The sequence below is a fragment of the Chionomys nivalis genome, chromosome 4, assembly GCF_950005125.1.
Source record: "Chionomys nivalis chromosome 4, mChiNiv1.1, whole genome shotgun sequence".
Taxonomy (NCBI): Eukaryota; Metazoa; Chordata; class Mammalia; order Rodentia; family Cricetidae; genus Chionomys; species Chionomys nivalis.
Window position 1 is genome coordinate 114,919,599 of NC_080089.1, and position 27,225 is coordinate 114,946,823.

General features: G+C 50.7%; 1 protein-coding gene across 2 annotated transcripts in view; it reads left to right on the forward strand.

The window, feature by feature from the left end:
* Ctdspl (CTD small phosphatase like) overlaps positions 1–20,023 on the forward strand; it is a 119,455-nt gene extending 99,432 nt beyond the window's left edge. For both annotated transcript variants that reach the window (XM_057767467.1, XM_057767468.1), the window contains 5 exons: positions 3,305–3,406; positions 6,759–6,815; positions 10,472–10,564; positions 14,265–14,450; positions 16,533–20,023. In XM_057767467.1, coding sequence (XP_057623450.1) covers positions 3,305–3,406; positions 6,759–6,815; positions 10,472–10,564; positions 14,265–14,450; positions 16,533–16,658 — 564 coding nt within the window. In that variant the 3' untranslated portion in view covers positions 16,659–20,023. The remainder of the gene's footprint in view (positions 1–3,304; positions 3,407–6,758; positions 6,816–10,471; positions 10,565–14,264; positions 14,451–16,532) is intronic.
* Positions 20,024–27,225: the final 7,202 nt, after the last annotated feature.

Consider the following 27,225-nt stretch of genomic DNA (forward strand, 5'->3'; position numbering starts at 1 on the left):
AAGAAAGAAAGAAAGAAAGAAAGAAAGAAAGAAAGAAAGAAAGAAAGAAAGAAAGAAAGAAAGAAAGAAAGAAAAGGCCATACTTTTATCATACTCAGTGCCCTGTGCTTGTAATCCCACCACCAGGAGGGTTGAGAGTTCCAGACCAGCCAGAGCTAAATGGCCAGCAAGATGCTTGGTGCTTGCCTAGTGAGTTTGACAACCCGCATTCACCCCTAGGACCCACATACAGGTGGAAGAAGTCAGCAGACTCCAGAGTTGTCTTCCGACTTTCTTCACACATACGCCACAACACGCATGCATGGCATCAGGTGCCCACACGCAATAATGATAATTAAAAGGGTTTGGTTTTGTTTTAATGACTAGCCTGGTGGTACAGGCTTCTAGTTTCTGCTATTTGGGTGGCTGAGTAAAGTGAGTTCAAGGCCAGCCTGGGTACCTTAGTCAATCTTGTCTCACGTTTTCAGAAGGGAAAAGAGGATTAGGTGTGATTCAGTGCTAGGGTGTTTACCTAGCGTGCATGCCGCCCGGTTCAGCTTACAGTTCTACTGTGATTATGTACGGCCCTTCTTGATATAACGGGAGTTTTCCTTGTCCTTAAGCTTTAATGACCTCAGAGATTTGGTTAAATCTTCAAGCGACTGATTCAACACATTATGGTGACTTTACAGTGTCTTGGTATTGCCAAGATCATGGCTGGCTGACCAGAGGTCTTAGCATGGGCTGAGGAATTTGCATTCCTCCCTAGGAGACCCCAGAGAAGCTGTGTGAAGGGCTGGATTGATGGAGCTCTCCCTCCTTGCATCTTGCTGGAACCTGGCCTTCCTCTCTGCTGTAAAATCAGTAGCTTACTTAGCTGAGTTTCGCCCCTCTGATCCTTCCTTCCCTGCATCATTTGGTCAGAACTATCTGTTTTTCTTAATTGCTGTTAATACAGACAATGCTTATACAGTGAGGTACATATGCTGAGGAGGTAATTTTTAGTCTCGGACTTGGACAATCTCTGAGCCGCTTTGGGCAGATCTTTGATGTTTTCAGATCTGTGAGGGGTAGAATTGCTAGAGCCTTGTTTCCCAGGCCAGCAATGTAAGTGACTGGAATTATAAACATCTCTTTAGTAGCAGTGCATGCAGCCAAGAGGAAGGCTGGAGGGAAGGATGCTCCACCTGGTTGGGAGAGATCGAAAGGGGAAAAGTCTTACCTGTCCGTAGTCTTCTCAGTGAGACTGTTTGTCTGTCACAGACTTGTGTGATAAAATCAAAGCAAATTTTACCGTGGTCACGCGCATACCTTCTGCTGTGGCACAAAGAATTCCCTATCTTTTGGTTGTGTTCAACCCAGCCTTTAAAAAAAACAAAAACAAAAAAAAAATACAAAAAAAAAACATGCTTTTGTACAAAACTTCTTATGAGTTTGTTTTTTTTTTTTTTTTTTTTTTTTTTACACCCTGCTAACTCTTGTCATTTACAATGATGGAAACAGGTGCCCTCTCAGTCCCTGAATTCCACATCAGCAGCCAGGGCACATCCCACCTCCCTTGCTAGTGCCAGAGGCCATGGGGTACCGGAAGCCAGCTTTAGTTAGAGCTCTGGGAAGTGGGGCCTTCTGGGCCTTTTCTTCCCCATGATTTAGAAAAAGGCATCATTGCCAAGCACCCTGGAGTTAGGACTGCTTCTGGCCCCACATGTCACCTCTTGCTCAGCCCCTGTCCTGGGTAATCATGGTACCTGCTTCTTTAGCTGACCTGTCTGTGTGGTTTGCACTCACTTTGCGGCTAGCTAGGGTTCAGTTCTATTGTGTTTGCAGTCCTGGAACTAGTGCCCCACACATGCCAGCACTCTGCCACTGAGCTAGATCCCCAGACCTACTTTTGGGCCAGGGTCTCGCTAAGTTGGCCAAACAAGTCCCTGAACTCACTGTGTAGCCTATACAAGTCTGGCTCCTTCTCCTGCCTCGGCCTCCTGAGCAGCCCTCTTGGGATCATAAGTGTGCACCATCCAGCTTCAAAATTACTATTTTTTTTCCCTTAGCTAATGTTCAAAAGTGAAGGGAACCAGCCACTTCACAGAAAATACTTCTGATTTCATGCTGCTTGTCTTGCTTGAAAAACTCCACTGTTCATTCTTCCGTGGCTGAGTCAAGATATTTAATTATGTTTTGTTTTGCATCAAATATTAAACAGTTTGCAGGAAAAAATTAACTAGTTAACATTAGCCTCTGAACATACCACAGTCAATTAAAATACTTCACATTATCTCTGGAATGAGTCAAGGCCCAAAGAAATAAATACTCAGAACAGAGCAGGCTGGCCGAAATCACGAAGCAGTGTGTTAGCTCTTTATGATCCCACCACAGGATAGGAGTCAGCTGCTACTAGAACAGGTTGGGGGAGCGGGGGACTGGCTTAACACAGCACGTGGATTAAAGTCTAACTTGATATAAGAGGTACAGATGCCCCAACCATCGATTTCACACCACAACAGTGGAGGTGCTGTGCCCACCAGTTTCAGTTTTAATACTTGAAGGACAACCTGTTGGTGGGTCAACAGCTTCTCTTCAAGTATTTAAGAATGCCAGGCATGAGGCTGGAGAGACAGTTAAGACTTTGTTACCCTTGCGGAGGACCAGGACTCAACTTCAAGCATCCACAAAGGTGGTTCACAGCCTGTAACTACAGTTCCAGGGATTTGACGCCCTCTTCTGGCCTCTGCAGGCACTGCAGGCACAATGGGCACATACAGACCAGCAGGCACACATGCGTACACATAAATAAATGTATCACGGGTCTAACATAGCTCCAAAGTTTCCTGACATGTTACAGTGAAATTTAGGCAAACAATGAGCCCAGGAAATAGGCTGTAAAGTCAGAAAAGTTGTTATATGTAACTGTTCATTTCTTATGTGATTCATTTTAATAATAATGGCCACCCTGTGGGTGCCAGGGAAGTGCTGAGTGGTTGAGTGACGGTACAACTGAACAACATTTGTTTTACATGGAGCTATAATTGCCTCAACTGATAACAATAATAAGTGTCTGAGGTGATATTGAACGCCAGGCTTGGTGCCAGAGCCCAGGCAGGCATCAGTCAGTCACAGAAAGACAGGGTCTCAGTGGAACAGAATCCCCATTGCAGAATCTCTGTTATTGCTCTTAGTAAAGGGACCTGATAAGCCTGACCAGGCCTCTAAATGTCTGCTTTTATTTGCACCTGCGTTAATGTAGTCTCTGCTATAGTGGAGGTGGGGGAAGGGTCAGCCTCTTAACATTGAGTTTATAATAATTGATTTTTTTTTCTTCCTTTAGCCACCAGCTAAATACCTCCTTCCAGAGGTGACGGTGCTCGACTACGGGAAGAAATGTGTGGTCATAGATCTGGATGAGACCCTGGTGCACAGTTCATTTAAGGTAAAGTCCACATTCAGGATCTCGTGGAGACGTCATAACCGTGTGAAAAGGGTGAGGGCTATGGCTCTGTGTGTGTGTGTGTGTGTGTGTGTGCCCACGCGTGCACGTGACTCCACTCCTCGTGAAGAAATCCCAAGAACTCAGGGTTTGCCCAGGTGGACGTGAGCTATGATAGTTGAATATTAACACATTGGTTTGGGGAAGAAATTGCCGGGTAATTCTTTGAGGTCTGGGACTTCCCCACTCTCAGCCCAGTAGAAATGCTTTTAGGTTCAGGTGGTAGGGACAATCAGTGCCTGGGGATGTGATGTTTTTGAGGTAACTGAAGCACTGTGCATCTTACTGGGTAGGGCATGGGGCGGGGTATTGCTGAAAACTGTTGGGCACCCTGCTGCCCTGGTAGTGTTCCTAGGTTAATTTTTGAATGAAGCCTTGTCCAGTGGACTAGGACGTTCATCCCTACCGTTCTCCCGCTGGGGTTGCTTGTTTCTGTCACGGCTGAGTACCCAGCCTCACAGCCCCTCTCTGTGGGCGATGAGCTGCCACTAAGCTACATCTAAGTGAATGTCACTCCACCTCCCTGCCAGGAACAGCTACAGCAACAGAGGGCCTCTGCACCGGCATGGCAGGAGCTACGTTAAGACAATGAGTTCATTCATTTCTCCTCAAAGTAGAAGCAAGTGTTTAAGGGAGGCAAAGGCTGCTAACATTTGGAATAGGTGGTTGGTGTGCTGGGGAGAAGCGGTGGGTGTTGAGCCCGGTTCTGATCACCGTGGGCTATTCCCGTCAGTGAAGCTGCTCTACCCTGGCCGGTGCCACTACATTCCTCCCCGCCCCCCTACACCAACCCCCACCCTGGGATGCCTCTTGCTTCACTGAGAGATGTGACTGGCGCCACCCGAGATGGGCTGGGTGTCTCACCCGAGCCCTTGGCATTCCTGTCAGGCCATCAGGAGGGAAGAACCATCAGATTTACCATGCACCTTCCTGTTGGGAACAACATGGTACATGGTGCCTTCTCACTGAACAAAGTCCCTGAAGGCTTTGGAAGGTGGATAACCTGGCTTGTAGGACCACCTCATTACCCAGCATTCCAAGGGCTGGATTCTTCCAGGATTGGTCCTGGGGCCGCTGGGGCCTTGTGTCCAAGCTCCGCTCTAAATGTCATTGCAACATTTCCCCTTCCATGAAGCAAGCGGCTCAGAGCTTCATGTGCAGAGCGGGGTCAGTTACTGTCATAGCATAGACAGCATTCTCCCAAGGCGCTCTGGACAGACTGCCCAAGATTACCAAAGGTTCCTGGCTCCAACGCAGGGCCTTGGCAGCCCTGATGTCTCTGAACCCTGCTCAGACTGCCACAAGCAGTAAACAGAATTTCCTCATTTCTTCCCTGACCTGAGTACATTTTAGAATTATCTCTTATCTTTTTATTTATCTATTTTTGTGACGAGCGTGAGCTACATGTATGCCGTGGCATGTGTGTGTGTCTGTGTAAGGTCAGAACACACTTTTAGGTCTCTCCTTACACCATGAGTTCGTGGGCTCAAACTCATCAAGGCCTACGCAGCGCTGAGCCGTGTTTCCTTGCTGCCCCACCTCACGGGCTCGACCTGAGCTACTTTTCCAACTCAGGTTAGGGTTTTTCACGTCGTGGGCATGCTCAGTCTTTTGGGAAGTGAGCGCTGTGGGCCTCTGGTGTGACACACAAGCTCACGGACTCCATATGAACTCCATTGCCTTGGCAGCTGAGGCTGATTCTCCTCTTACTTCACCGTGTAGTGTGATTTCATAATCCGAGCCTTGTGACAGTTATTCTTCAATCGTTTTTCTCTGTTTCTCATAACTTGATATTTCAGTGTTAAAGTTATGAAATTTTGAGTTTATCCCTTGCTTTTCTACCCTGGGAACAGATAAACTATGGTCTTAAACCTCAGCAGCATCCCCACATCTGGGTGCTTTGTGGCAGGATGTTGGTGTAGCACACTCCTCATAGTAATGGGGCGATGGTCTAGCACACTCCACATAGTGATGGGGTGATGGTCTAGCACTCTGCACATAGTGATGGGGCAGTGGTCTAGCACACTCCACATAGTGATGGGGCAGTGGTCTAGCACACTCCAAATAGTCATGGGGTGATGGTCTAGCACACTCCACATAGTGATAGGGTGATGGTCTAGCACACTCCACATAGTCATGGGGTGATGGTCTAGCACACTCCACATAGTCATGGGGTGATGGTCTAGCACACTCCACATAGTCATGGGGTGATGGTCTAGCACACTCCACATAGTGATAGGGTGATGGTCTAGCACTCTGCACATAGTGATGGGGCAGTGGTCTAGCACACTCCACATTCTTCAGTTTATATGTCTATGAAGAGTGTGCGGTGTACCGATGAACTTAAAGGCAGACCCAGTCTAACCAGACTAGATACAGTCTAACCAGAGGTTCGGCACACCCTTTCCACCCAGTGGCCATCATGCACTTCCTCTGTCTTCTTCTGTGTCTCTCTTGCCCGTAGGATCTGCAGGCTGATGAGTCTTTTGGACTGTTCCTTAATTTTTCTAGCTTGTGAAATTCTGTTTAGAATACATATGAGCCTGTCATTGAGCTACGATGACTGCTAAAGTCCTATTTTATTTCCGAACGCGTCCACTACTCTCCAAGAGTTATGTCCAATGCCTGTGACGTTGTGGGTAGGCTGGGTTTTGTGTTTCTTAGAACAGAGCAGTTGAGAGGGTGGCTGCCTTCCAACCCCAGAGCAAGAAACCAGGCGAGGCCACCAGGCAGGGCCCGAGGCTGCTGATGGAGCCATGGGGACCCATGAGACATCGTGCCCACCACCACAGCAGTTGTACAGGGCAGACACTGGAGTCCGGAGGGGGAGGTCTGCCCAGGCTCCTGGTGGGCGGCATCTGGCTTTCCACCCGCTGTGGGTCAGTGCTCTGAGCATCCCCTGCCAAGCTGTCCACACTGTGAGTTCAAGGACAAATTGCTTTTCCAGTGGTGGTGACTCTGGCCAGTAGGCTTTCATCGCTGCCCCCTGGTGGCCAACGTTGGTTCCCCTCATCCTGTCTGGGCCCCCAGGCAAGGGCTGGACTCTCTGAAGAGCCAGTTCTTTTGCCAGGCTGTGCCACCCTTTGTGGTGGAGGCAGGCGAGTGACCAGGAGGTTAGATCAGGATGCTGAAATGCCACGACAATCAGAAAGAAACGTGCCTTCCTGCTTGTGTTATTTCAAGGACCCAAGGCATATGCCAGCTCACACCTGAGCTATTTCCCCAGTTATCAAAATATTAGTCCAATTTTCTTTCCCCTTTCAGACGTATTAATCACAGTTCCTTTTCTCTCTAGCCCATTAGTAATGCTGATTTCATTGTTCCCGTTGAAATCGATGGAACTATACACCAGGTAAGAAATCGAAGCTAACCTGGAGTTGTGGCGAGCATTTTCTTCTCGTGACCACATTCCCTGCGAATGTCATTTCTAAATTTTCATCTCCATGGTGATTTTATTCCAGCCACAGGAAACAAACTTTGTATAATAAATACAGTAGTAACCCAGGCATGGAGATAGAGGCAGACAGATCTCTGAGTTGGAGGCCAGCCTGGTCTACAGAGCGAGTTCCAGAATAGCCAAACCTGATACACAGAAAAATCCTGTCTCAAAAAACCAAAAGGAAATAAATGAGTGTAGTAAATGAATTCCTACCTCACACACATTTGTCTTACACTGGGTTAATGAGGGACCTTTCCTGCTCACAATCGTTAGATGTGATTGTTCTTTGGTTTCATTTATTTAGACTTTCAGGAGTTTCTATTTTCATTATTTTATTACTTAAAAAAAAACAATCCAAATTCCCACTCCCTCCCCTCCTCCTACTCCCTCCCCTCCTCCCATTCCCACCACAGACCCTCCCACCCCACCCCCCTCCAATCCTAAGAGAGGGCCATGAGCTCCTCCCTGTGAAAAGTCCAAGGCCCTCCCTACTACACCTAAGTTGAGCAAGGTTTACATCCAAAGAGAATAGGGTCCCAAGAAGCCAGTACATGCTGTGGAGACAAATCCCAGTGTCACTATCAGTGACCGCTCAGTCTGCCCCAGCTGTCAACCCCCTTCTCCCCACCCCAACCCCACCACAGGCTTGACATCCAGTTAATGTCCTCCTATGATTGCTTTAGGCCACTCTGCTAGCATGCAATAGGGAAATACCACCAGTCAGCCATTATGGGGCATTCTTGGGCAGAGGTGTTTTGTTTTGGGGGGTTTTATTGTTTGTTTGGTTGGTTTGGTTTTTATCTTTGTCATCAGCAAGCTTTTCTGGAAATGGCTTTATTTATGAATAGATTAGAAGCATGGTAGGAGACCTAGCCTTGGAGGTTAAAGTAGAGGCAGCTTTTGTCAGATTCCCCTTAGGAGTGATGGGACCGTCTCCCCTGGTGACGTCAAGGCCGTAAGGGGAGAATATGTGGCCTCAGGTGGCAGCAGGGAACATCTAGTTCCTAGGCCACATGGGATGTCATTTCTTAATGATGTCAATAAGGCCCCGTGACTCTTGAATGCAGTCACAACTGTCCAGGCCTGTGACAAGTCAGCCGGATAGTCACCTCACTGCCCAGATGGGGAAACTGAGGCTTAGGGAAAAGGGTTGGCTCAAGATTATATGTGAAAAGTATCAAAATGAGAATCCTGACTCCCAAGCCAGGGTTCTTTTTTTTTAGACTTAGACCTAGCTTTGCAGGAAGCGGGACCTGGGAAAGGCGGTGACTCCACATCTCACGCTCTAGAGCCCTGGTGAAGCCAGAGCTGCAGGCAGCTGGGCAATTTAACATTCGCAACCAGCATCTGCTGGTTAACTCGGCACCCGACAAGCAGTTCGGACTTCCGCACTGAGTACTGTGGTTGGGCAGAGCTTGAGATGAGGCACGGGAGGGCTGCCCAGTGGCGTGGAGAGAAGGTAATCCTCCACACCATGTGACCGCGAGCATGCGCAGCTCCCCCAGCCCCTTCTCTTTGACCCTAGACACCCCGGGGCTGGGATTAGAGACTCCTAAGGGGAGGAAGCCACAGGTGCTAAAGCAAGAGGACCAAGGCCCTGGCGAAGGCCGTGGCCTCGTTCAAGTAATCCAGGATAGGCTGTGCAGGTCCCAAGGGGCCTATTCTTGGTTACTTGCACGGGGACGCGGGCCTGGACGCCGGCATCCGTGCCCAGGACCCTCCTTTCTGCCAAAGGCGCCAACGTCAGAGTTCCCTGTCATTCTCCAGCTCTTTGCACATAGCCAAGCGTGCTGTCCATGAAATCCTCCCAGGGACACAGGACGGGAGGCCACGCCCAGTCACTGGCACCAGGACCAAGGAGTATTGCAAGCAAAGGGGTTTCTGCGGCTGCTGCAGCCACAGCTCTGTGCTCAGCCCGAGCCTAGCACCCCAGCTCAGCAGGGTCTTATTGGTACTCAGTCTCCCGTCCCTCTGACCCCTCCCTCCGCCCCCAACCGCAGATCCAGGCCCCAGACCCACTCTTTCAGCTAGCAGGGTGGGCGCTCTCCCACCTAGCCATTGACTGGCACAGCACCTTTTTCTGGGATGCTGCGAAGCAGTTGTTTCCACGTGGGAATGTCGTCACCAGCAGGGTGTTCTCACAGGTGGTGCAGAGCCCTGTGCCACCCTCTCTGGAACCTGCCTTCCTCTCCTCTCTCTCTCTCTCTCTCTCTCTCTCTCTCTCTCTCTCTCTCTCTCTCTCTCTCTCTCTCTTCTTTCTCTCTGGCTCTATGTCCTTACTGCCACCTAATTCTTCACCTGCAGCTGCTCCTCCCTGGCACAACCTCACATTCTCTGACTGCCTATGATTGGCTGGGCACACGGGCTTCAGCCCAACACCATGCATGTTGTCAAGCATCCGGGTCCCGCGTTGCGTTCACACTTTGCTCAGCCCAGAAGCTTGATTCCATTGCTCTGTGTGAGAACTCCTGTTGATCCTTCAAGGTCAAGGCCAGATGTGATTCTCTGTGACTTCCTCCTCTGTCTTTAATGTAGATGCCACCCCCACCGCCCCCACCCACCCCCTGCCCCTTGATGGGTGTTGTATTCGCTAATTTCTGTAAGTGTATGTTCAAGGCTGTGAGCCTGGCAGGGGCAGGCCTATGTCCATCCCATTCAGCCTTGGAGCAGTACCCAGCAAAGCCCTGTGGCCTAGTAAATACGTTGTGTGTTTTTTTGTTTTGTTTTTGTTTTTGTTTTTTTTGGTTTTTCTTTGAGACAGGGTTTCTCTGTGGCTTTGGAGCCTGCCCTGGAACTAGCTCTGTAGACCAGGCTGGTCTCGAACTCACAGAGATCCGCCTGCCTCTGCCTCCTGAGTGCTGGGATTAAAGGCGTGCGCCACCATCGCCCGGCTAATACATTGTGTTTTTAAAGAGATAGGCTAACTTAAGTGGAATTTATTCAAGTTTTAATCGGGTCCTCCCTCTTCCCATTTCTTCTCCCTGGCTTTTCTTTCTTTCTCTTCTCCCAGTTCCCTGAGACTCACTTCACCTCCAGAGACAGGAGCCTTGTGGTCCTGTGTGGCCCAACTGTGGGAAAGAGACGCCCCTTGCCACTCTTGAGTACTTTCTGTCTTCCCACATAAGCAGAATAACCTCCATGGTGTTGAGCAGAAAATCTCCAAGCATCTTAGCCCCTGGGCGTTTTTATGGGGTAGGGGGTGAGGGGGACGTTCAGAGTAGAAGGCAGCAGCCAATCCTCGACTTCCAAAAGCACGGCACATAGGCTGTGGCCTGTGTCCACATAGGACTGACTCAGTGTCAAAAACCACATGGGATGAATGAGCGGCTTCACCTGAACACGGCACAGCTGTGCCCCTCCTGCTAGCTCTGATGAGCCATATGACCCTCGGCACCGTGGTCAGCTTCCCTTTCTCCTTGTGAGGGGTGTCTGCTGGCATACCTGGAACCTACATCCAGCTCTCCAGTCAGATAGGCCTGGCAGCAGGAAGAGGGCCCCCTGGGGCAGCTCTGGATGCCCAGGCTGTCCTGCTGCTGTGTGGCTGACGCCTGTGTCTCCTCCCGTTGCAGGTATATGTGCTGAAGCGCCCACACGTGGACGAGTTCCTCCAGAGGATGGGGCAGCTCTTCGAGTGTGTGCTCTTTACTGCCAGTTTGGCCAAGGTGCGTCCTGCTCCTCTGCCCCCCCTCCCCTGCAGACTCCCAGCCGTTGCCCCAACCCCTCCACCCTCCACCCCCCCCCAAGCTGCCAAGAGCCTTTTGTTAAGGTGGAGGAAGCTATTTTTGAGGTGGCAGGTTCCCACCCCAGATGGGATGGATGCAGGCCATGTGCATACTGCCAGGCTGAAAGGCTTCTGGTTACCATGGTGACAGGGAGCATTTAGAACAAATGCTCCATGAAAGTTGCTGTATGCAGCCACCTGAAACCAGTTATCCACAGACGAAATCACAAGACCTGTCCATTGTGACTGCAGGAGAATGGCTGCCCAGCACAGGCATGGTGGAGCATCCCTCACCCACTGACCGGCAGCCAGATGTTAGAGGTCTCTGTGTCCCTGGGTTTAGTGGCCACAGGTCTGGGGGAGGAGCAAGGAGAGACAGGTATCAAGTGTCCCTTGCAGGCATGGGCGGACGAACGTTCTGCCTGCCTTCGGTTTCTTCCTGTCTAATTGGGGCTAATTCCATCTGCTTGATGGAGTGGATTAAATGAAGCCCCCCGCGAGGAGGGTTAAGCACAGCTCCCAGCTCCTATTGGGCAGTCATTCCTTGAGCCCCTGCCATCTTCTGTGCACTGCTCTGGGTACTGTCACAGGGTAAGCATTCCTGACGTTCAGTGTATAGGATCGTACGTGTTGGTGACAGGACTCGTTGGTACCGTGCTGTGGGTAGGGCAGGCCCTTGGCTCCTCCGAGGTCTGCCCACCACGAGTCTCACAGAGTCACGTAATCCACTTGGTAGCATCCACAGTGTCTCCATGAGCACCTCAGAAACTCTGAGTAGTCCCAAAGATGAGCTCTGTGGTGTGCAAATTAACCCTTTGTGTGCAGAACTCCTCCGGGAGTCACCAGGAGCCTCTTCCTTCGTGGCCTGCCTAGACAGTACCCACATTCTTCTACGTGTTGAACCTGTGACCTCGGGTCCTCAGCACTGCTCCGCTGGCGAGGTCATTCCCGTCTGGGTGTGTTCTCCGTGCTGACCAAGGCAAGGGCCACCTATCGAGCACACCGCCATCCTCATCAGCTGGCCTCACCGGGAGCTGCTGAGAGACCCCACACGTGGGCTTTGTTCACTTGTACAGAAAACAGAGCATGGCCTCAAGGAAATAGTCTTCCCAGTGGTGCCAAGACAAATTGTGTGTGCAGCCTCAGTTGTTCCTCTGATGCTGCTCCGGGATGCTAAAGAACCCGGAATAATAAGCAGCCGATAGCAAGGCGAGGATTGCACCAGCGTGCTGGGCTGGGGCTTGTTTTTGCCTCAGCAAGGTTGAAAACACTCCTCCCTGGCATTGTCCCCAGCATTCGCCTAAACATCCTTGCTTGGGCCGCTCTTCCTGGGCTGCTCCCGCCTGCCCCACCATCTGTTTTCCTAGCCCTCTTTCAGTGTTATTCTTACCCTGCAGAGCCAGACCCAGTCCCCAGTGCAGCCTTGTAGCCTTTTCAACCCTGATTGCCAAGTTGTAACGATGTGTGTTCAGGGTTCTAGCTCTTGATGATGAGTTTAGCGCAGCGCCTGGCCTGCTGCATCTATACAGTGAATCTTCCTGCCTCCTGCCAGGGCCTGCAGTCGCAGCCCACTGCCTCCCAGACTCCACGGTATCTGCGACTTGTCGTATATCCTGCCGTTCATTCTCCCTCCACACGTGGCAAGGATACAGAAGAGATTGTGCCCCTGCCTCGGGTGCCTGTAGGCTTCATCCTAATCTTGCAAGCCTGGAGACCCCTAGACACTTCCCTAAAAGATGATTGGCAGGACTGGAGAGATGGCTCAATACTGGCTGCTCTTGCAAAGGACCTCGGCTCATTTCCCAGCACTCACATGGGAGCTCACAACTGGCCCTAACTCCAGTTTCAGAGGACCCAATGCCCTCTCCTGGATCCTGTGGACACTGCGCACATAATGGTGCCCATACACACATACATGCAAGCAAAACACACATAAAAACAAACCAACCTAAAAAAACATTTAAGGGATGATTGCCACTTCTGGTGGTAGCGATGAGGAGAAAATGATCCATCTTTTTTCATGCAAGTCAACCCTTTGTAGAGCGCTCACACGCCCCTTAGCCAACTTCATCCAAATAGTGCTCTGAGCTGCTTGGTCAGTGGGAAATGCAGCTGCTCCTGGACTCTGCCCCACTCGGGATGTCCTTGGAGTGAAAAGGACTTTCCCACGGACCCAGCTGCAGCGCATCTACTCCGGCCTTGGTGACTCAACCTCAGGTGTTTGCTCCCTCCCTGGAAGGGTTGCAAGCCCTGGCTGTGGGCCTCACTTTGGTCTTGCTGGTAAATCCAGGCCTCGAGTGAGGCCTACAGGACAGGGCAGCAATGGGATGTGCCGTCTGCCCTGTACTGACTCTGAAGACAGTAGGTCAACACTGGGAATTTTAATCCGGGCAACGGTAGGATACGCTGCGTGCCCTTCAATGGCCCCTCTGACATCTGGGGGTCAATGAGCTGAGAGGGGAGGGCCAGCAGGAGACAGGAGCTCCCCAGGCCAGGAGAACTCGTCCAGGAAGATGCCTTAGATCTAAAGAAATGAAGGTGGGAGTCAAACTATGGAACTGACAGGAACTGCTTACGGATTTGGTGAGAGAGACCTGTAAGAATGCAGTGCTCTCTGATACACACGGAGAGGGAAATACCACAGTCCTAAAATACTCCCAGCTATTCGGTCCTTCTTTTACAAGTGGCCTAAGAGGCTGATGAGATGACTCTGTGGGTCAAGGCACCTGCCATGCAAGCCTGGCAATGAGGGAAGAACGGTTCCAGAAAGGCAACCTCTGACCTCCACGTGCACGTCATTGTGCACTTGTGCACGTGAACATAGCGGCAACGATAATAATTTTTAAGTAAAAAAATAGAAAGTAAGTCCGAGAAACTGGGAAGGTGGCTCAGTAGGTAAAGTGTTGCTCACGCTTCCCTAGAATGCAGAGAACCGAGCGTGGCAGCCAGCGCGGCCCCTGCAGGTCCAGCGCTGAGAAGGCAGAGACACGGGGTTCCTGGAGCTACTAGCCAGCCAGTCTGACTGAATTGGGAGCTGCAGGTGCAGGGAGAGACCGTGACTCAAAAAGCAAGGTCGGGGACAATAGAGACGCGGATGATGACCTCATGTCTCCATGCACACCTGTACGCACACAACCAAGACAAGGAGTAGTCTAGGCAGTTGTTTACAAGGCCACGGATCTGCAGCTCCGTAACACTGTCTACTTTTCTGAATCACTCAGAAGAGCAGGCCTTTCCTCCTGCCTCCTTCCTCCTCCCCTGACACTTGGGGCCGCCTCTCTTCTCTCTAAAGTGTCCCCCATCCGCCATGCAGCTGCCTGCCCCTGTGCAACTTTTTTTTTTTTTTTAACATGATTTCCTCCAGTCTCCTCTGGACAGCTGCCAAAATTTACAGCTTGCCAGACCTGGGGTTTTTCTTTCCAAATCTAATAAAATACACCAAACAAAAAGTCCAGCCTGATGTCATGACTCATGCCTGTGATCTCAGCACACGGGAGATGGTGGCACAGGAGGAACCTATCCTGGGCTGCTACATGGAAGATATCTTAACCACCCTACCTCCCCGCCGAAAGGGAACGTGTGTGCTGGTGTCCTAGGTGGATTTCTGGCTCTTCCAGCTTCATAGAGACTCTTGTTTCCAGTATGCAGACCCTGTGGCCGACCTCTTGGACCGCTGGGGCGTGTTCCGGGCGCGACTCTTCAGAGAATCCTGTGTTTTCCATCGTGGGAACTATGTGAAGGACCTGAGTCGCCTGGGACGGGAGCTGAGCAAAGTGATCATTGTGGACAATTCTCCTGCCTCCTACATCTTCCATCCGGAGAATGCAGTAAGTAGTCCAGAGAACGGGCTGGGAAGCTGTGTCTGCCTCTGGCCTGCCGCTCAGGCGCCTGCCAATCAGGAACCACTCTGAACAGCTGTGCAAGGGGGGCTCTGCTGAGACTGTGTAGCCCAGGCTGTCCTGGAACGCTGTAGCCCAGGCTGGCCTGGAACGCTGTAGACCAGGCTGGCCTGGAACGCTGTAGACCAGGCTGGCCTGGAACGCTGTAGACCAGGCTGGCCTGGAACGCTGTAGACCAGGCTGGCCTGGAACGCTGTAGACCAGGCTGTCCTGGAACTCACAGAGATCGGCCTACCTCTGCCTCCGAGTGCTGGGGTTAAAGGCAAGCGCCACCACCGGCCTTATGTCCCTTTTTAAGTCTAGAATTGCATGTCTCTACTATTATAAGGGGGACTGACCATATTCAGCTGAAAGGTAAGAATAATCCATCAAACTACTGCCTCACAGTTAAATATGTTCATGTTGCCAGGTGTGCTGGTGCCCGCCTTTGATCCCAGCACTCTGAAGGCAGATGATCTCTGTAAGTTCAGGGCCAGCCTGGCCCACATACTGAGACCCTTTAAATAAGTAAAGAGATTCATGTTAACGAGTCAATCCCATTCCACCTAGTGCACCTGGCAGTTGTCTCCAGCAGATGGGGGTGTCCGCCGCTGCCATTGTTCCCTTCCACACAGCCATTTCTTGTATTAGCTACCGTGTACACTGTTCATGTTGCCATCCTGACGGGTTTTCTGGGATGTGAATTGGTTAAGTCAGGATCTAAAGAAGGTCCCTGCATTGCTTCATTTAATGTGTCTCCGTTCTAAGCATTTCTTCTCTCCCCGTTGTTTCATCTCTATCATTTATTTGTGGAAAGTTTACTAAGTTGTCTTAAGGGAATTTTCTATATTCTGGATTTAATGGCTGTTAGTAATTAATGTTTTTTTAGCCACCTTTCCTCCTTCAGGCAAGCAAGTAGACTTTCTATTTGCTATTTGATTAGACTCGGGCTTCTTTTAAATGTTTTCCTTTTTGTAGTTTTATTTTTAATTACCTGTTTGAATGTATAAGAGATAATATGCACATGAGTGTAGTACCTGCGGAGGCCAGAAGAGGGCATCAGATCCCCTGGAGCTGGAGTACAGGTGGCTGTGAGCTGCCTGATGTGAGTGCTGGGAACTGAACTCAGGTCCTCTGCAAGAGCAGTACATGGTGCTGCCCTTAGCCACCAAACCATCTCTCTAGCCTCTCTTTGCAATGTTTTAAAGAGCTTGTTTTATTTTTATTTGCATCTCTGCATGTGTGTTGCATGCATGCAGTACCCGTAGAAGCCAGAAGAGAGCACTGGATCCCCTGGAGCTGAAGTTACAGGCGGTCATGAATCACCTCGTGTGGGTGCTGGGAACCAAACTCGGGCCCTTTGGGAGAGCAGCAAGGTGTCCTAAGGACTGAGCCATCTCTCCAGCCCCCTCTTTTTCCTTTTCTAACAAGAATATGTCATAGGTAGTGCTGTTGACATGGTTCAGTTGACATGAACCTAGCATGAAGGAGGCCCTGGGTTCAATCCCAGGACTGAAAGTAAGTAAATAAATACCTTTTGTTTTTTTATTCTCTTCTTGGAACTGCAAGCTTCTCTCCACTCCCACCTCTCTCTCCTCCTCTATGGAGAACTAAAGGGAACTCTCTTTTTGTCATATCTTCCGAATGCCCTCAAATTCGACATTCCCATGTTTGCCTGCTTGGGCAGGAACTCTCTGCTTCTCCTTGGCACACAGCTTAAAGCAGTGGCCCTAAGTAGAGTCTGGACCGGTTGCCTGGACTGGGCTCTGTGGTTGGTGATTGTCAGGTAGCCTCTGAGCGGCATCCAGGGCTCCCATGGCAGCTGACCAGCGCAGTGCCATAAAGAGCTTTGGAAACGGGCATCTTTTCTTCAGCCGGTGTGCTCACCAGGGCACCCTCACACACCCTAGCGATGTCTACTTCACTGAGCCGCCCCCTCCCCCTGTGTCAGTGCCAGCACTGACTTCGGACCAGCTGCTCTTGGGACGACGGTGACGGTATCACCCTTGGTCCTGACACGCTGTCTTGTAGGTGCCTGTGCAGTCCTGGTTCGATGACATGACGGACACGGAGCTGCTGGACCTCATCCCGTTCTTCGAGGGCCTGAGCAGGGAGGACGATGTGTACGGCATGCTGCACAGACTCTGCAGCAGGTAGCCCCCGCCTCGGGGCCTCAGGGCCGCGGCCCGTCCCCACCTGTGCACTCTGGAGCCCCTGGCTCAGGGGACCCTCCCGGCCTCAGCTTGCTCCGGGTCACAGGGTGAATGTCGCCATTGCCTACCTGTTCCGTTTGGGGTTTGTTTGTTTGTTTCTTTTTTAAAGAACAGAAACAGCTATTTTAAAGGAAAAAAACTCTTTTAATAGATTTCATAAAAGGACACGCATTTTACCAGATTCGATTTTCTTAAAACATACCAAAAAGAAAAAAAAAGGAAAAAAAGAAACCTTGGTCTCTTTCAGACGCCCTTTTAACTGTCCTCCCTTCCAAGAGACAGCCCGTCCCCTTTGTCCCGGGTTGGGGCAGCTGACCCAGCTCAGAATCTCTTTCCTACAGGATGAAGTGCCTTTTTGAATGTTATTTTAAGCTGAGAGTTACTTTTGTATACGACCTATTTCCAGACATCTTTTAGCCTTTTACTGTCTTAGATACGCTAAGACGACAAACAGGAGAGTTTTCTAGAACCTGGGAGCCTGTGTGTGGTGGGATGAGGGTGTGGCCAGGGAGAAAGCGGTCATGGGAGCCTGCCTCCCAACAGGTGCCAATGTCAGCCTGTGGCCTGTGCGGGATCCCACTCCCTCGTCAGGAGTCTTCTCGTGACGCTCGCGGTCCCCACCGTTTCTGGCCAGTCCAGAATGTACCTGCCCATGGCCCCATGCTTTATGAAGCAACCAATCCCTTTTATTACGATTTCCGATGTTGATAAAATTTGTCTTGAGGTTGCATTTTCCCCTTGAACGGTGACGTTAGGGTCACGTCTGCTTTCCCACAACGGTCACACGTCTGTCCCATGTTGTTTTCCTGTTGTCAATGGTTTGAGAATAGTTACAGAACCCCAAAACCCTGGGACTGTCAGGTCTTTCCTTCCGAAAGCTGGGTACACGTGGAGCTGCGTGGGACTTGCTGCCACTGCGCTGCCACCAAATGGAACTGACCAGCGGCTGCTACACTGTTCTTTGCCACCGTGCCTAAGCTCAAAATTCGCTCATCGCTAAACTGCAGGCTTGGACAGGGTCAGAAACAGGTGTCCCGCCCGTCCCATCAAGCACGGCACCAACCGTCTCCCTTCCTTGGCCTTGGCCACCAAGAATGCTGAAGGGCACAAAGGGGTTTTTTAAATAAATAAATAAATAAATGAATGAATAAATAAATAAAGGGCCAGAGCAGCGCTCAGGTGTGGCATCCACTTCACACTGCAGCCAACATCAGAGCCTAAGGAAGAGCTCCCCTGTCTCGCCTGAGAACCTGTGGCCTCGACCAGCTGCCACCTCCATGTGGCCCAAGTCCATCTCAGCCTCTTTGGAAGCACAGCCTCTTCAAGCCAAGGGTTGGGGAAGCCTGTCTGAATGGGGACAAGGGCTCCTCGCTGGAGCCCAGGGGTCTCTTTCCATCCATTCCCTGTTCGGTGTTCAGCAGTGCTGTGTTAGTGTCGTTCCCCCAAGAATGAAAAGAGCCCTTTCGTGTTGGCACCGTTGCCTTAGTCCTCTGGGTTGGGCCTCAGCCAGATTTCTGCTGGGAGTTGCTGGCACTAACAAGACTCAAAATCAGGGGTCAAACTTAAAAAAAAAAATTTTTTTTTTCTTTCACAAAATAATGAAGCCAGCTACCTGGCCTACCTTCCCACAGTGCTTTGGTCTGGGAAACCACTGTGCATTCAGAGCAGAAATACAGAGGGATCCATCAGATCTCCTGACTTTCTGAGTGTTCCGAACCCAGCGATCCCTGTGCCAATTACATCAGAAACTGCCCCTTTGCGAAGCATCACCACAGATAACAAGTTCCGTGGCCGATCCGCATACGCCATAAGTCCTCACGGAAACCAGTCCTTAGCCGATCCCGCTGCCTTAAGTGTCTTGGGTGTTGCAGTGTCTGCCGCGTGTTGATTTCCACGCAGAACGAGGCCCAGATGAGAACCTCAGATCTCCCGTCACCTGTGTCTCTTGCTGTAACCGGTGTCAGGGGCCTCAGTTTGGAAAAGGGGGCAGAATGGACTAAAGTTCCAGAATAATTCAGGGGAAGTGAGCCTAGAAACGGGGCTCCGCTTCAGACAGGTTCCAGTTCTGGAGCTACCCTGCCCTGCCCTGCCCTTGAGGTACCGGGTGGGGAGCCCTGTTCTTACCACCGCAAACATGGGATGTCTCGGGTGCGTGGCAGGGCCTCTGAGGCTTCTGAAATCCGCACCTTATTTGACCAAGCTCCAAAATGCCAATTTTTCTTTCTTTAAAAAAAAATCTGCTTTATGTACATAATTGAAAAAAATCTATATTTTTTAATCAGTTACTTGTAAATGAAGCAATAGAATTCTAACAAGGCCAAGAAAGGAGACGAATGTGTGAGGTTTATTTTCTTAAGGTAAATACGGGTATTGCTTTTAATTGTTAGTTTATTAAAAGTGTGGGCTTGAAAATTTATCAGCCACTTCTGTGTGCCATATCCTCCCCCACGTTACCAAAACACTCCACCTCCTTAGCCAAAAAAAACAGCTGACCTCCCAAGTTCCGTGATCCTCTCAACTCCACGTTCGGACCACTCTCCTATACATGTGCTTTCCACATGAAGGTCTGGGACAGGACGGCTTGGGATTGTGGACTCCAGCATACGCCTTTTGCATGACCTCAAATGGGGGCTTCCTGGGTACCCCGACCCCTGATGATATTAGTGTTCTGTCTTCCATTTGTTCTGGAATCCTCCATGTTGGTCTGTGGTTTCATGCACTAGCTGTTTGTAAACAATGCGTTTGTGCCCTAATAATACCGCCTGTCGCCCATGGCAGTTGGTGGGGATTCCTTTGACGCGGTGCAACGTCGATGAGATTGGGGACATGAGAATGCCCAAATGACACTAACTTGTCATGGTTACAGCATTTGAAGTTGGGGTAGGACATGAAACCTGGAAGTGTGTATAGCCTGGCAGCATTTTACTACCCTGGTTTCTAATAAAATCTGGAAACACACAGCCCTATTGGTCAAACACTCGTGACATGTGTGCCTGTGCTTCTCATGGTGCTGTGCTGGACAGCTGGCACGCCAGCGGTTGAGAAGAGCGGATGGCCTCCCCTGCGCAAACTTGCTGGCTGCCTCTGCTCCTGTGTCACTGTATATCTGACCGTGTCTGTCCCTGGAGCTGCCCTGCAGATGGACACCCCAGCAGTTGCGATGCTGGTGTCTGGGGGGGGTACGGTTTTCTGCTGGATACTTGTGACGATCCGGCGCTGCTTGGGAAATACGACATGTGGAATATGCACGATTCTGGGGACAAGTGTTGTCAATCAGTGATTTCCCTGCTGCCAAAAATAAACTCATGAAACTGCGCTGTCTCGTGTTTGACCTGCTTCTCCAGAGGTGTGTTTTATGTTTATTTTTTCCTTCCCCTGCACACCACACCCTTCAGTGGACACCGTGGGTCTTGAGGTCGTTCTCACTTCTACAGAGCAGGGTGGATGGGAGCCGGGCCACAGCACTCAGTGCCAGAGTTCCTGACACCTAGGGTAAGAAAACCATCCAACCCAAATTGCTTATAACTTGAAAAGGGGCAGCTGCTCAGCCATCTGACCCTCTTTCCCAAGACAGGCGGCGTGACTCCATCCTCGCATAAGGACTCCAGCCCTACCAGCAGGGGAGGGTCCTGGGACAGTCCCCTTGGGATGGAGATAGAGCCCTGAGTACCACATCGCCACCACAGGTCCTGGGTACCTCCCCGTACCAGCAGATCTGCCCAGCCAGACAGCAGTCACTTTGCCTTAGCCTGACTCTGACTTCTAGCGTGCCCCCATCCTTTGTTTCAGTCTACTCCTCAGTCCTCTCTGCTCCCACATCCTCTGCTGTTTTATACCCCGCAAACACAGGCTTGTGGCCGCCTGCTGAGTGCCCAGGCAGGTGGAGAGAAGACAGTTACAAAGAGGACACTTAACTGGGACTTGGGTTCCCTGAAATGTGCCCTGGTCTTTTCTAGTTATGACAGGATGAATGGGAAGGAGGGAGCAGAGGTGAGGACAGCCTGGGAGTGACAGCAGGCTATCCGGCAGTGGTGAGATGAACAGGAAGTGCCTGTGGACTGTGGTCAGCGTTCCTGGAGTATCCAGACCTGTTCATTTCCCTTCGCTAGAGATCAACAGGATGCTCGAAGCCCAGAACCTCTAACTAGTGAGGCATCAGGCTAACCCCAGAACAGGCTGGACCCTCAGGCTATGAGACAGAGGCATACAGGCCCCTAAGTTTTCCAAACAAAACCCCATCGTATCTCATGTTGTAGCTCACTGAGAATCACCAAAGGTTGAGTGCATTCCTCAGCACTGCCGCACACACACACACACACATACACACGCACATCACCTGGGTGCTCTTAAAGGTACCTGAAGGGTGACAGCTCGGTGGGTGACGAGACTGCTTGCTGAATCATACGTCCCTGAAATTGAAGCCACAGCTCATACATAGGATACAAGCTTCTAAAGCAAGCGTACGTGACTGAGTTCAGTACCTTAAATGCCAAGAGTGGTGGCATGCCCTTCCAATCCTAGACCTAGGGCAACAGAGCCTGGCGGATTCCTGGGACTCCCTGGAAGTCCAGCCTAGCCTACCTAAATGGTAAACTCTAGGCCAAATGAGAGACCTTGACCAAAGGCGGTAGACAGCATCCTGAGGATGACATTCCAAAGTCCCACATGCGTGTGTACACATGCACCTACAAACACAAAACACAAACATGCTCATATACCCCAACACGTGTACAGGAAAGGGCTAGGCTTTTCAAAGCCACCCGGGTACTTTGACTCTGACCTCTCAGAAAGGGAGCCTTCCTTCAAATACTCCAAGTGACTAGAATATGCAGTCAGGGCTGGGAACAGCTGACCAGCTACAGAGGAGTGGGAAATTTGCCCCCAAACTGTCTCAGGCCTGGTGTGCACACAGCGCAGCTGCCATGTGCAGGGTTTGGGAGTTGCCATACAGCTTTCTTTGAGAGATGCTTTATACGTGTTCACTGCTAAAAGGGAACCTAGAAAAGCACAGGAAGTCCTCCCTGGGTGCTGGGAGCCTTTCCATGGCCAAAGCATCGTCTGTGCTAGCTGAGAATCTTGGTTGAGCATCTGGAGCGATGGCTCAGCAGTTGAGAGCACTGTTGCTCTGGCGGATGTGGGAGCACTTCCCAGCCCCCTTATCAGGTGTCTCACACCCTATAACTCCAGTTCCGGGGTCCAATGCCCTCTTCTGGCCCCTGTGGGTACCAGGCACATACATGATGCAGAGACACATATGCAGGCCTTCACACCATACAGGTAAAATAAAAATATTTTTCTGTAAACCTTGGCTAGATCAAGTGAATGGAAGCCCAGGTCACCTGGCGGGTGCAGAACACAGCTGTTCACTCTCCTGCATCAAGGGTGGGACCGTGCTCTGCCCCAAGCTGTGTCCTAGCTATGTCCTCGCAGACACACTCCCCTCACCCCTACAGCGAAGAGATGGTGAGGCAGCTTGCACTTGGAGAGGCCAATAATTCATCTACCCTGAGTACCTTACAGTCCCCTGACACCACAGGACATGATTCTCCAGGAATTCCTGCCTTGGGGGTTGAGTCATTTCTATTTCCTTGTCCTGCAGCCAGATGTGAGGACCTAGCAGTCACAGAGGTCAGAGTGGAAAGGACAAGAATCGGAGTATCCCCAAGTGCTCCAAGTTGTTAGGAAGGCTAGAGTCAGGTGACCCTTTCCATGCCTCCGTCCTCCCTCTGTAGGGAGATTGCACACCAGCCTGGGGAGACTAAGCAGAGATCACCTGGGGGCCACAGGGTGGGGTCTACCGCTACTCCCTCACTAGATCAATATTGACACGAAGAAGGTAGGCCCTGGAGATAAGCTGGCAAGAACATAGCGCCCCAAGTCCCTGGAAACCCGCGGGTTGGGGGTGCAGAGCCACCTGGGACAGTAGTCAGTAGGATGAGGAACTTCGCAGACAGCACAGCCAGGCAAGTCCAGCTCATCAGACCCCAAACTAACAGCTAAGGATTAGGGTGGGTATGTCCACAGGGGAGGGGTGACCAAGCAGAGCAAATGAAATAAACCAGAACCCCTTTCTTGCTCTGGGGAAGGAGAGAAAGAGTAAGTACCCTGTCACTCAGCCCTCAGTATTGAAGTAACTGAGCCCACCCCTGGTCTCAGTCTCTCTCTCTCTCTCTCTCTCTCTCTCTCTCTCTCTCTCTCTCTCTCTCTCTCTCTCTCTCTGTGTGTGTGTGTGTCATAGGTGTAATGGCCATGAGATGACCCAAACCAGACACCAAGAGTCAGGTCCTAGTCTGCCTGCACATCTCCAGGTTTTGCAACCACGGGTCAAGGGTTCGGGGATGGGGATGGGCATGTGAGGGGTGGGGTAGTTTTGCCGCAGAGAATTTTGAGGAGAAGAACTTTTGGAGGAGCTTTGTGTCCACCATTAAGCTTCTGGGGCTGGATTGCAATAAATGGGGCATCTTTCCAAAACTGGAGGTTGGAGGGGTATCACCCCGTGGGAAAGAAATGTCAGTTCATTAAAGAGAGAGCGAGCCTGAGGTCTCTCATCAGGGGGCATAGGGGCAGAGAGCAACTGTGGAGAGAATTCCATGCCCTGGTTCCATATAGAACACATGCCTGCTTGCACATACATGCGCACGCACACACACACATACCCCATGGGACAAATCACAGCAGCATACTATACTTAAAGGAACAGCACTGACAGGGCCCTCAAGGGGTCCACATTCTACGTGGGCCCACAAGTCCCAGAGAAGGGCCCAACCAACTGAGTTCCCGTGGAGGGCATGAAGCAAGAAGCAAAAAATGGCTGGGTCAGGAGGCTGCTTCCCCGTGGGCAGTCACGTTTGAGCTAAGAGCTAGATTCAGGGGAGGCTGGTGGGCCCTGGGGAAAAGACACCGGGCAGATAAGCGGTGTGCAGAAATTGAGAACAGAATGTGTTGGGTGCCTTCGAGCTATGGAAAGCCCCACACAGCTAGAACTCATGAACCGTGGAGGAGTGCCCAGATGTGCAACTGGAGGGAGGTCCAGGTAACGGGCCTCATTCTTGCTCTAGCATCAGAGGCTTGGGGAACAGCTGGAAGAGGTTAAGAGGTTTAGGTGAGATGCCTCCCTGTAGCTGATCAAGATCATGGGAACAGAAGGTGCGATGGTGGAGGGGCGCAGGGAGTGTTGCTCAATGAGTATTTAGAATTTTAGAGTGTAAGCTCCAGTTTTGATTCTCTGTGTGTGTATCTGTGTGTGCCTATGTGTGTCTGTGTCCATCTGCGGGGAGCGGAGGGGTGGTATATGCACAGGTGTAGCTGTCCTAGTGGGGGCCGGAGGCTGACATCCGGATGTCCTCCTCGATCATGGTTCCTCCTCATTCTTTGAGACAGAACCTCTCACTGAGCCCAGAGCTCACCTAGGATCCTGTCACGGACACCCCATTGCACCCCCAGTCTCAGTCCTGGGCTACAGGTGTGTGCAGCACACTCGGCCTTTACGTGGATACCAGGAATCCAAATTCAGTTCTTCATGTTTCTGCAGTAAGTGTTCTACCCGCTGGGCAATCTCCTCGGCCATGTAAAGTTTCTCTTTGGGAAGTGGGTAGAGATGGATGGTGGTGATGGTCAGTGTCCCCATGCCACAGAATTGTACGCTTAAAAGTGTAGGGTGACCGGGTGGTGGTGGCACAGGCTTTTAATCCCAGCACTCAGGAAGGAGAGGCTGGCAGACCTCTGTGAGTTTGAGGTCAGCCTGGTTGATGTACTGAGAATCTGTTTCAAGAATAAACAACAGCAAAACTAAGCCATGACCTAGATACAGATGGTATAGGGAGGGTGTGGGGGCTATGGGTCGACACTATCTCATCGTCTTGCAGGAGGGGCTTAAGCAGCCCTTGATTGTGATTGTTGGAGTGTGGTAAATACTTTTGTTTTGTTTTATGAGACAGGATCCTGCGTAGCCCACACTGACCTAGAACTTGCAGTCTTCCTGCCTCTACCTCCCCAGTGCTGTGATTATAGGCAGGTGCCTCTATGTCCTAGGAAGGTTTTAAAAAATAATAAAAATGCTAATGTAATATGTTGTTTAAGATTTCATTCAAAGCCAGGTGGTGGTGGTGCACGCCTTTAATCCCAGCACTCGGGAGGCAGAGGCAGGTGGATCTGTGAGTTCGAGGCCAGCCTGGTCTACAAGAGCTAGTTCCAGGACAGGCTCCAAAGCTACAGAGAAACCCTGTCTCGAAAAACCAAAAAGAAAGAAAGAAAGAAAAGAAAGAAAGAAAGAAAGAAAGGAAGAAAGAAAGAAAGAAAGAAAGAAAAGATTTCATTCAAGTATATAATGTATTTCGATGATATTCAGCTCCTACTCATCCACCAACCTCCTCCCAAGCCCACCACCACGCTCACTAGTCCAACAGGACGACAGATTTGACGTGTTCGGTTAGCTTTCTAGATATGCAGGTTTCGCAGCTCTGGATTTGACTAACTTGAATAAGAAGACTTGAGGGAAGGCTATGATTACTACACATGTTTCGACTGCTTTTCTTGTCTGTCCCTGGGTGTGACAACTGTGTACAGTGTTACATTGTTTTAAGTGTTACAAATGACCTAGACATGATTGATTAAGTATAGGGAAGGGGTGGGGCTGTGTGTCAGTACTAGCTCATCATCTTGTATGAAGTGCTTAAGCAGCCTTTGGTTTGGCTATCCATGGAGAGCATAGTCTTCTTACAGATATCGAGGCATGGCTGTATCTTTATAAAACCATAAGTAGGAGGGAGCCTCGGAGGCAGACTTACTGGCACAGTCCCATAATCAGCATTCTGAGGCTGAAGCATGTGCCACAAGTATGTAACAGGTCCAGCTCCCAAATAATGACACATAGATTTCTTATTAATTATGAAAGCTTGGTTTAGGCTTGTTCCCAACTAGTTCTTATAACTTGAATTAACCATTTATATTAATCTATATTCTGCTATATGGCTTGTTACTTCTCCTCCCATCTGGCTGGCAAATTCCACCTCTCTTTTCCCCAGAATTCTTATCTCTTCCAGAAAGTCCCACCTGTCTTCTCCTGCCTGGCTGTTGGCCATTCAGCTCCTTATTAAACCAATCAGCAGGAGCCTTGGCAAAGACACTTCTTCACAGTGTACAAAAAGAGTATCCCACAACATGAGTATAAGACCAAACTGGGTTATATATGGAGACGAGAGAGAGCGAGAGAGAGAGCGAGAGAGAGAGAGAGAGAGAGAGAGAGAGAGAGAGAGGAGAAAAAAGGAAGGAAAGAAGGAGGGAGGGAGGAAAGAAGGGAGGAAGGAAAAAAGGAAGGAGGAAGTGAGGTAGGAAGAAAGGATGAGGGAGGGAGAGAGGGAGGGAGGGACGGAGGGACAGAGGGAGGGATGGAGGCAGGAAAAGAACAAGCCAGGCGTAGTGGTGATCTCCTGAGATCACAGTTTTTAAGCAGTAGAAGGAGGAGGATCTGTAAGTAGCTCAGGGTTATACTCAGCTACATAGTGAGTTCAGGGCTAGCCTGGGTTAAATGAAACCCTGTTTTAGAAAAAAAAATGAAGCAAAAGGGGACTGCAAGATGGCTGAGTGGATGGGGAACGATGCTTGTCGAGATAACTTGAGTTTGGTCCATTGGGACTTACATAGCAGAAAGGGGAACCTGCCTGCACAGGTTTTTTTCTGGCCTCCATATACATCCCATGGTACGTGCACGCGTGCGCATTCACGCGCGCGCACACACACACGTAATAAAAAAAATAAATCCAAGTCCCTCTGGCTGCTGTGTGAGGGGGAAGATGTAGGGCCAGGGAGGCCAAGACACAGAGTGTCTTCTTCAAGTCACCAACTGGTCGAAGCTGACTCCCAGAGCAGGGCAGTAGGCAGGAAGCAATGTGACTGCCCGGTTCAGTAAGGAGACTGAATCTAGGTGTGGGGACAGGGGATGAGAATGAGGCCCCAGAACTTGGAAGAAAAGTAGAAAATTGAGAGGGACCGAGGCCTGAGCTGTGCGCCTGCTGACTTTCAAGACCCCAAATAAGACAGAGGAAGGGACGCTGGTGACAGAACCAGCTGCTGCTGGCAACGTGGAAGTGTGGGAACAGAGACCAGCAGACTGGTAAAAAGGAAATGGGAAGGAGTGGAGACACAGGGACACAAGAGGTAGGGACTGGTGTTCGGAGCAGAGGTGGAGCCCAACACACAGAGACACAGGCGTGCCTTGACTACTATGACCCAGACACAGAATCGCACAAGTGTCTGTGACACAGGTCGTAGACCGGACCTGTTAGATATGCCCAGCACAGTGGGCATTTCCAGAGGGCTCTGTTTCCAGCACTCTCATACCCCACAATCAGGAGGAGTAACAGAGGGGCAGCCAGTGTGTGGAAGAGATTTCTTTGCTCCATGGCCTCTCCCACGATGGGTATCAAGGCTCCCCAGGGAGGGCTATGCTGGGCAGCCAGCCCGAGATGGAAGGTGGGGACTGGGAGATGCCGGGAGGCAGCCCCGGCCATTTC